The sequence below is a fragment of the Taudactylus pleione genome, unplaced genomic scaffold (genome assembly GCF_031769625.1).
Source record: "Taudactylus pleione unplaced genomic scaffold, aTauple2 ptg004184l, whole genome shotgun sequence".
NCBI lineage: Eukaryota > Metazoa > Chordata > Amphibia > Anura > Myobatrachidae > Taudactylus > Taudactylus pleione.
The window spans coordinates 1-9,957 of record NW_028288477.1 but is presented as its reverse complement, the minus strand read 5'-3'; the positions used below and the strand labels follow the sequence as shown (position 1 = coordinate 9,957).

Sequence of the window (9,957 nt, the reverse complement as noted above, 5' to 3'; positions counted from 1 at the left end):
AACTTTGCTTAACATGGGGTTCTCGGGTGCGTTTTTTAATGGATTATTCTCATTATATCATAATCCATCAGCTTCCGTTTTAGTTAATGGCCTTTCTTCCGACCCTTTTTCCATCTATAACGGCACCCGTCAGGGTTGCCCCCTTTCCCCTCTTATATTTGCGTTGGTGATGGAACCCCTAGCCTCAAAGATTAGATCGAGTTTGAATATCTCTGGTATTCGAGTTGGCAATACTGACCACAAGATCGCTTTATACGCTGATGATGTGATTCTAACTTTAACTGACCCCCATTCATCCCTCCCAAATCTTTTTTTCGAGATAGATAAATATAGCACACACTCTAATTTTAAAATGAATACAGATAAGACGGAGATCTTAGACTTACAGACCCCCCCTGCTGACCTTCGCATTCTTCAAGCTGCATTCCCTGTCCGCTGGCAAACGGATAAGATAAAATACTTAGGGGTTTATTTAACTAAGACGTATTCCTCCTTATACACAGCCAATTTTCCTAGACTATTGGCCTCCATTAAGTCCGACCTTCATACATGGAATAGATCTATAATCTCTTGGATAGGACGTATGGCTTCAATTAAAATGAACATTCTTCCTCGGCTGCTATATATGTGGCAGACTCTCCCGATACATATTCCAATCACAATCCTGAAAAATATTCAAGTAGAGATCTCACATTATATATGGGCTGGGAGACGACCCAGAGTAAAGATGCGCTTGTTACAAAGACCTCGTAGTGATGGAGGGCTGGGTATTCCTGATCTAATCAAATATTATCGGGCAACCCACTTAGTCTCGTGTGTTCTCTGGCACGCTCCGCCTAGCCAGAGAGTTTGGACATCTATCGAAGCCGGAGCATTATCTGTTTATTCTCCCTATTCTTTCCTTTGGTGCCCTGCCCTCTCACGATCACCTAAGCTAAACATACTTTCCACTGTTCGATTTACGATTTCGATTTGGAACCAATGCTCCCGTCTCTATAATATTCGCTCATCTCATCCCTTAATGGTCCCTCTATGGAACAATCCTGAATTTGTCCCAGGTACACAATATAAATCCTTTCGCCAATGGACTAAATCTGATATCTTATTTTTATTTGATTTAGCTCCCTTGCAGACTTTCCCGGAATTTGTTGAATTGCAATCTCAATTCTCCCTACCCAATAACGTTTTTTTTCAGTACCTCCAATTACGCCATTTTTTTCATTCCCAGACGCAAACCTCTATAATAGCTGATAAAACTACACTTGAATCACTCTGTCTACATCCTCACTCAACTAAGGGTCTTATTTCCACAATTTATCAATCATTAATCCAACATAATCAACCCGTAAAAGAAGCCCATGAGGAGGCCTGGGAGAGAGAGGCGGGCGAGATATTAACAACTGAGGAATGGTCAGATATAAGGAATGAGATTGCAAAGAGCTCTATTTCAGTCCGCATACAGGAAAACTCCTACAAAGTTTACTATAGATGGTACCTGGTCCCCACTCGACTTCATGCTATTTACCCCTCTTCCCCTAATTTGTGCTGGAGGCTCTGTGGCCAGGTGGGATCCATGCTGCATATCTGGTGGTCCTGTCCTAGTATTCAGAGGTATTGGGTGGATATACATAAATTGATTAAGGATGTAGTTGATATTCAAGTCCCAAATACTCCTTTATATACCCTCCTTTCTCGGCCTATTCCAAATACCACACGAGCCGAACTGAAATTAATCAAACATATATTGAATGCAGCTAAATGTACGATTGCCTCCCTTTGGAAGTCATCCACTCCCCCTTCTGTTTTAGCTACTATCAACGCCATATGGCACACCTATAAAATGGAACGAATTACAACTGTCCTACATGACACTCCAGATCACTTTGTTAAAACATGGTCCCCATGGACCGCACATTTTTCAGCTGAACCACCCCTGACAACGATTTAGCTCTGTCTTATTTGGACATAATTTGTCTCAGCGATTTTGCTCTCTAATTGACTGGTACCCCCCCCCCACCCTCTTCCCTTCTCTTTTTCCTAATTTTTACTATTCTGTATAACCTATTCTTTTGCATATTTGTATTCAATGTTTATATATATGTTTCTGTATCTATATATAATGTATTCCTTTTTTTGTGATATATCTTGTGATATATGTTTCTTAATTCTAATGTTATTGTAGGTCACAGAGTTTTTTCTGTGATTATGTTATTTTATTTTCTGTGTCAATTATGGTAATGTTACTATTTTAAATGGAATGGAATATAAAAAACCATTCAATAAAAATATTTCTCAAAAAAAAAAAAAGAAAATGTGAGAATTCAGCAGTAAAATCTTCCACGTTTTAAACTCGGCCAATGTAATAGGGTCCGGAAACATGCAACTCACATGTTTTTAGACTAATGTGAGGTTACTGCTAAACTCTCACATTTTCTAAACTCTCATTCTATTACATTTGGCCCTTATAATGTATTTAGCTTTAAATCATTCACAGCAGTCCATGCACCAGTGGGGCTTATACTCTAAAGCTGGGTACACATTAGATGATATGTGTACCCAGCGATGTGACCGGGGGTCCCAGCTGGTACACATTAGACGATCCGGTGCCCGACTGCCCGATATATCATTCCGCTGCATGGGGTCATCGGCTGCATCATTAGATTGAGCTGCATGTAGGGACGACCTGATGATGTGGCTGACGACTAAATGGGAGTGCACAACAGCCGACATAGTGGGTACACACTAGACGATTCTGACAATATGTCGGCCAGATCCGTCGGAGTTGGGCTTGTCGTCCAAGTAACCTTCTAATGTTTACCCAGCTTTACACCAAAAAACACAAGGGGCTTCATTTTGTCAGAAGACAATTAACTTAACACTAGGGGGTAAATTTACTAAGATGTGAGTTCTATTAAGAAATGATGTTGCACATAGCAACCAATCAGATTCCAGATATTATCTTCTAGAAGGTGCTAGATACATGAGAAGTAGAATCTGATTGATTGCTATTGGCAACATCACTTCTTAAATAGAACTCCCATCTTAGTAAATTTACCCCTAGGTCTTTGAAAGGAGGAAGTTGGAACAAGCATGGAGAAAACATACACACTCTACACAGATATGCACTATTCACAATTTTGACTAGTGAGCAGATCACAAAACTGAAACCAAAGTGGTCTTATAAACATTAGCCAAGCAAGAATGGTCTCAAGACAGCTGTCAACAGGACTAGCCCTGCATTGTACATACCATTGATAAGAATATTGACCACCATTGCCGAGTGTCATGGATTCGTTTGTAGGTGAAAGAAAGCACATATGTGAGAAGCACAGCTGCAGGCACATAGCCTATCAAGCAGAAGATCTGAAAGTAGAAGGAATGTTTCTCAAACACTCTCTGTGACAGACATTACAATGTAATGCAAGTTTGTTTTTTAATTCAATAGTGATTGAAAACATGCTACATGTGCAGTGTGACCAAAAGTTATCATGAGTACATGCTGGCTGCAGCCAATTGATTTGTATCTGACCCCTTCCATTTATATAATTCATGTTTGTTACTATCAGAAGCAATTATTACATAGCCTCAACCAACTATCTAACAACAAATTGCAAGATCTTGTGTCTTACCCAGTTATCAATTTTACCATAGGTAGTATATCTGCAATACATTAAACTATAGTCTACAAAAACTTACCAATGTAATAAATGTTCCAGCATATAGGTGAATCCCTTTGTTAAAGATAAACAAAGTTCCCAGCATAATGGTGAGGATCAGAAAAAACAAAGGCATATCTACTGCTGCTTGTCCAACCCAGTAAGCTGATTGGTACAGTCCGGACATCTTTAACTGAGTATATGCTTTCACCTTGTGTGGGAATAAATGGCTATGAGTTAATAATTCACATTTATGAAATACTTAAGCATTATACAAGCTACATTATATTTCTTCTACTTTGTATTCTTACTGAACTCTTCATTCATATTCATTTTAAATAATGCATATGCTGCAGAGCTATTATCATTAATCAAAACAAGGGTACTGCATTCAAACATTCCCAATAAATGTGTAAGTATATATGGTTCTTAAGAACCCAAGCACCAGTCTACTGTTTCTAGCTGTTCACAAAATATTTTATGTAAAAATCAATTGTAAAATCTGCCCTAAAAGAGGATGCTCTACAGTCCACTTACATATACATCTGATACTGCAGAAACAACTCTGTCTCCCTTATGAAATAAATGGCTGAAAGCTGCATACAAAAGTGCAATATATGTCTGAGTAAAGCAGCAAACACCAATCAGTATCTGCATTGCATTCACAATCAGCCAATCACAAACTGCTTCCTACTGCTGGTGATAATCATCATCATCATCAGCGCACTGGATCCTGAATATCTGCTAATAATGCATTTTCTCAGACCTATATGCACCTAGTTGCCTTTGCTGCACTTATATGTACTCACAGGGGCCCCACCCAATGGTGAAAAATGTATATAACACATGCAACTTTGACAAGGAAGATGGGCCCCCCTCAGCTCTGGGGCACATAGCAGCTGCACCCCTTACACCTAGGGTAATTACGCCCATGTGTATTCGGTCTATGTTAGAATGACTAATCCCTGCACTGTCTGCCTCTCCAGTTCCAGGATAGCATAAATGCAAGAAGCACACAAGTCTGCATACTGTATACATGTGCCTGTGTTTTGGGCATTGGCATAGCTATTTCACTCAAGATATGCTACACGAACTGGCAGAGTGTTACTCAGCATCTCCATCAATGCGCAATGGAAGCCAGCTTAGACGGATGAGGGAACGAGGGGTAACCATGTACATAAACTTTCATTTTTCTTACCTTATGATTATATGTGTTCTCCATTGCAAAATAAGGTAGCATGCCTGCAGATATAATTCCCAAGTAAATGACCAGAAAATACAGAGTGACTTTAAACGATATATCCAAATATTCCTGTTGAGACAATTATTACAATATAACCATAGCACACATTAGCAGTCCAACATTTGGGAACACAAAGTGCCCTGGTATCCTTCAGAACAGCAAACATCTACAGCACATGTTTTTGCTAATCAATAAAGTGTTTATATTAAAATAGAAATGAGACAAAACAAGATTATTACTTTACATGAATATGGAAAACAAACGACAGTTTCTGTAAACAATATATATACTATTACTCCATTGGATGAATAATATTATTCTCACTGCATAACAACTGGCATGTACTGTGGAGGCAGGGAGAACTCACCTGAGGAAATGGGCTGCTGGATACCTGGATGCTTTCATTCACATTAAGTTGCCTCAGCAGAGTGTTACTGATTGTATTAATGAGGACAGGCAGAGAGTGGACCATAGTGCTGTTAAACACGGCTTCATATGTGTAATACTAGAAGATACAGAAGCACAAACCAGTTCAGATACATGGGTCAGCCTCCCCCTAGATCAGGGGTGGGGAACCTTTTTTTTGCCAAGGGCCATTTTGATATATATAACATTATTCGTGGGCACGGTACAGGACACGCCCCCTCCATGTGACGTCACACGGGGAGCAGGGCAACAATTGCAGGTGATTACAGCAATGCCCGAAGCATCCTGAGCATGCTCCAGGGAGCTGTAAGGGCAGCGATGTGACCGTCAGGGGCATCTTAAGGACGCTCCAGGCGGCAATGCTGCATAGATTCTGGCTGCAGGGTGCCATTCTAAGAACCCTGATAGCCAGATGAGGTTAGCAGAAAAAAGCTCAGAGGGCCAGACCAAATGATTCCCCGGGCCTGAGGTTCCCCATCCCGGCCCTGGAGGAACACTTTTGATATTGTGAAATATATTCCTTAAAATCATTTAACGGTTAATCTTTCCAAACCTTAATTATTAAAAAAAAGTGTCTGAAATAGAAAAAAAATAGATTTTTTTGATACAAGTTACTGAAAGTGAATAAACACTGGAGCCAGAACCACCAATATTTTTGAGTGGAGCTACATGAGAAAAAAATAAAAACCACAATAATACTAACCATGTGCCACATGCTAGATCCACCAGGGTATTTAATAGCTCAAATGGTCTCACATTGCTCTACTTTGTATTATAACAGCTCATCTGTTCCAAACTGACTGAGGGGCATGCAGTGCTCCTGCCTGTGACTTCCCCTTGAGCTGAAAGTTTTTTTATTTCATTTAGTTGAACTGTGCCCAATTCTAAAAAATCTCTAATCATTGTATTTTTAAATATTACTAGACTCTACTCACACCCTCATACCTTTCCAGAACTTGTGACATCCAGAGCCCCATTGTGAGGAGAAACAGACATGTAGTCGCTTCCATTCATCTGTGCCACTTTAATCTTTTGTCCGTTCAGAATGTTAATTAGGTCGTCTATGCTGGCACCTAGGTACAAATAGGAAGATATAAATATACACATGCATCACATATGAAACCTGTTGTATACTCCGCCTGTACATACATACTAGCTGAAGTACCAGACCAGGTATTGCCCAGGTTTAAATCTTTAAGTTATTAAGTATTATTATGTGATGTCATCCAAATCCATCCAGTGGAAGGTCCAGAACAGGTTTCCCGGGCAAAGTTCTGCCCAGAGTACACAAATGGGAAGTCTGACCAGGACCACAAAACCCTAGTATGTCTTCTGGGATCCAATGTTACCATTCTGTGAAGTTTTTGTCCAAACCCATCCAGTGAAGGTCTTAGAACAGCCTCCTCGTGTCAATGTTCTGCCCAGTGTACACCAACGGGAGGTCCAGATTGGTGAGGTGAAATAAATGGCTGGAGAGGCACTGACTAGTATTAAAGCCAGATTTACAGATACATATATGAACCAGAGGGTTTATGTGGGCATTATACAAAGGTGCAGCAGTATATAGTGCTGGAAATTTGGTGTGTTTTGATCAGGGATGTGCGGAAAAGGTACACAGAGGAGGCAGTGCCTCGCCTGCCATACACTTTTTACTCCAGAATTTTGACTATAAAAATTATTAGAATAATACAAAGAAGATATTTATAAAATTTTCTTAACATTTTTCGTAATTACAATTTCTATAGTAAAAACTGTGCAGTATACCGAAGTATCACAGGAAAGGCTCTGCCTCACCTGACCGCACATCACTTGAGAGGTCAGACAGTGACCCTAACCCCCTAAAACCTGTCCAGGATCCAACTAGACCACCTCGCACTGGTTTCATCCTAGTAGGTGCAGAGGTGTCCAAATGCATAACCGAACAGACAAACAAACAGACCGATGAATTATATATATATAGGATGTCCTGATTACATTTTGTATTAAATGAAAAGTTGACCACACGGAGGTACCTGTTGTGTGTTGGGTGTTGATACACCACGTTTTTTGATGCTATACAAAGCCCTGTGAGTGCCACTACTTTGGATTTGCTTGTTCACTACCTTCATTGGAGGCACCCAGGCTGGATGTGACTTCTAAGCATTAAGTGCCAGCATACTTCTGTTTGCTATATATATATATATATATATATATATATATATATATATATATATATATATATATATATATATATATATATATATATATATATATATAATCTTTGAGTTTACTACTCTGCAGCTTTTGAGCATTTATTACTTCTGAGTGCCGCTATCTTTGGCCATTGTGAATTCAGCTGTTGCTGCTGTAAGGGCACCAGGCACTGTTACAGACTCATATTTGGAGTGCCGGACTATATAAATTGTTTGCATATAGATAAATAAATAGTAAGAATGCAGATTAGTATTATAAAACATAATAATACATATTTAGTATCGTATGATATAACATGTTCTATATCTAAACTTTTCCAAATCGTTTTACAGGTTGAAAAATTGTAACGTGAACTCTAATATTTCTTGCAACCTTGAAAGTCTGATAAAAAATAAAAAACAACTAGCAGGGAAGCAGAAGTATTGCAGTATTTTGCCACTAAGCGCAACTTGCATACAGATTACCTGTAGAACTCTGTACCAATAGGCTTGTTAGATACTTCTGACTCTTCTGTCCTGGACGTAGAAAGTACAAGTCTGGGGACAGTTTGATAGGTACAGATGGTTTTTGGTTGTACCAATGTATAATATTTGTTGCTGCTTGGGCGGCTAGGAACAGAAACAGAAAAAGCGACCTGAAAGAAAATAAAAAGTTGTATTCAATGTGTGCGTGTCTCTGTTTGTTTCACTCTGTGTTTCCCCGAAGAACCTGATTTGATGAACAGCATTAGTTGTTAGAAGATTAACATTACGGCCTTTACTAAACATAAATGCAAAATGTGTCTGAAAAAAAAGTTGGCCGCAGAAGTGAAATGTGTCAAACTCTGAACAGGCAGCAAAGTACAACTCTCTCCCCATGTAAATAACTGGTACAAATTCACCAGGATATACAACATGATTTGTTGCTTACATGGGAGTACAAAAGATACTGAAAATCGCAATACAGAATACATGCACATTACATTACATGGCCGTATAGTGCAGACAGTCAGTAAGTAGCATCCTCAACTATAATACAGGTCTGCGATGAAAAATCTTTTTTAACGAATTTATGTGATACTTATAGATTTTTAGCTTCTGAACATGAAAATTACTCCTGATTTTGCATATCACATCACGTTTTTCTGCAAAATGTGTATTTATGAATAAGTAATTTTTTTCATATTCTTTAAAGTAATAAATGTATTTTGCCTACATTTATTATAAAACATTGTCTTAAATTTATTCAGTTGGTTGTATAGAACGTTACAATTCAGTTCTCGTCATAAAACTTCCCCCAGCCCAGTGCCAGGTCCACATGGGCCTGGAGCTGAAATTTACAAAGGGCCTAAACCCCATACTGTCTAAAGGAACATTGCACACACACAACAACTACAACTACAAGGTGAGCTGGCGAAGGAGGAACCAAATACAACAGATGCAACACAGTTTTGCCCTGTGCCGGTTCATTTTAACCCCTGCCTATGACCACATACACACTCATTACACACTACACTACACTACACAGTGAAGAACAGGGTGAACGGTTCCACCAAGACGTTAAAGATGTAGAAAGAAGATACCAGGGTTGTTGGGGCGTCAGCATGATGGCTGACTACTGCTGCATGATACACAGAGACGACACAGAAAAAGCTTATAAACGAAAAGCGACAAAATGAAGTTTGAAGACAAAAAAAACAAGATATTAACGATTTTTTCAATAATTATGGTTTTGTTTCTATTATTGTTTGATTTTATTGTTATTTTATTATGCAATTAAGACAAAAACACAGTGATATCATCTACACTTCTTCGTATTTCACAATAACTATGTCAAAAACAATTAAACTTCTTGTTTTTTCTTAAAAATGTATGTAACCCCCTTATAGGTAAATGTGATGTGAATTTTTTTATAAAAATTCTATTTCTTGATGTATACAGGAGTATAATTAAGAATATAAAAGTATTATTAAAAAAGCTTTCAATACCTTAAATTTCGCAGACCTGTGTAATTAAAGTAGCTAGTGACAACACTAATACACATATGGGCAGATATACTTTATTTGTGTAAAACAAGTATTCAATGCTGTGTACTTTGACTTTCTTCTTCAGGGTCCATAGGGCTCCACAGGGAGACAATGGGGTGTAGGTGGTACTTGGAGGACTGGACACCAACAGCAAAGTTTTTTCTGTTCCATGATGGTCCGGTCCTTCCCCCTATACCCCGCCCACAGCCTGAGGGCAACACAGTTTCATTGGTGTCTGGCAGGAGCTGGATCACCGTTATACAATGGGGCTGCTTTTAAGCAGCCCAAGATTTTTTTATGATTTATTTTTATTTTACTATAACAGAGCAAGCAGTGCTAGACAGTCCTCTGGACGTCTGCACTGCTGCTCCATCACTTCTCCGTGGCACTGCGACTCCAGCCACCGGCTAGGTACTCTCAGCGGGGCTCCGGGA

At 39.0% G+C, this 9,957-nt stretch overlaps 1 protein-coding gene across 1 annotated transcript; it reads right to left on the bottom strand.

Moving 5' to 3' along the window:
- Nucleotides 1-1,656: 1,656 nt before the first annotated feature.
- LOC148430264 (cholesterol transporter ABCA5-like) lies at nt 1,657-8,152 on the bottom strand (the record flags this gene model as incomplete). Its single annotated transcript, XM_088466646.1, has 7 exons — nt 1,657-1,833; nt 3,250-3,363; nt 3,697-3,867; nt 4,855-4,968; nt 5,267-5,404; nt 6,271-6,398; nt 7,983-8,152. Coding segments are annotated over 7 exons (1,012 nt in total), but the record flags the coding sequence as incomplete, so codon positions are not given.
- Nucleotides 8,153-9,957: the final 1,805 nt, after the last annotated feature.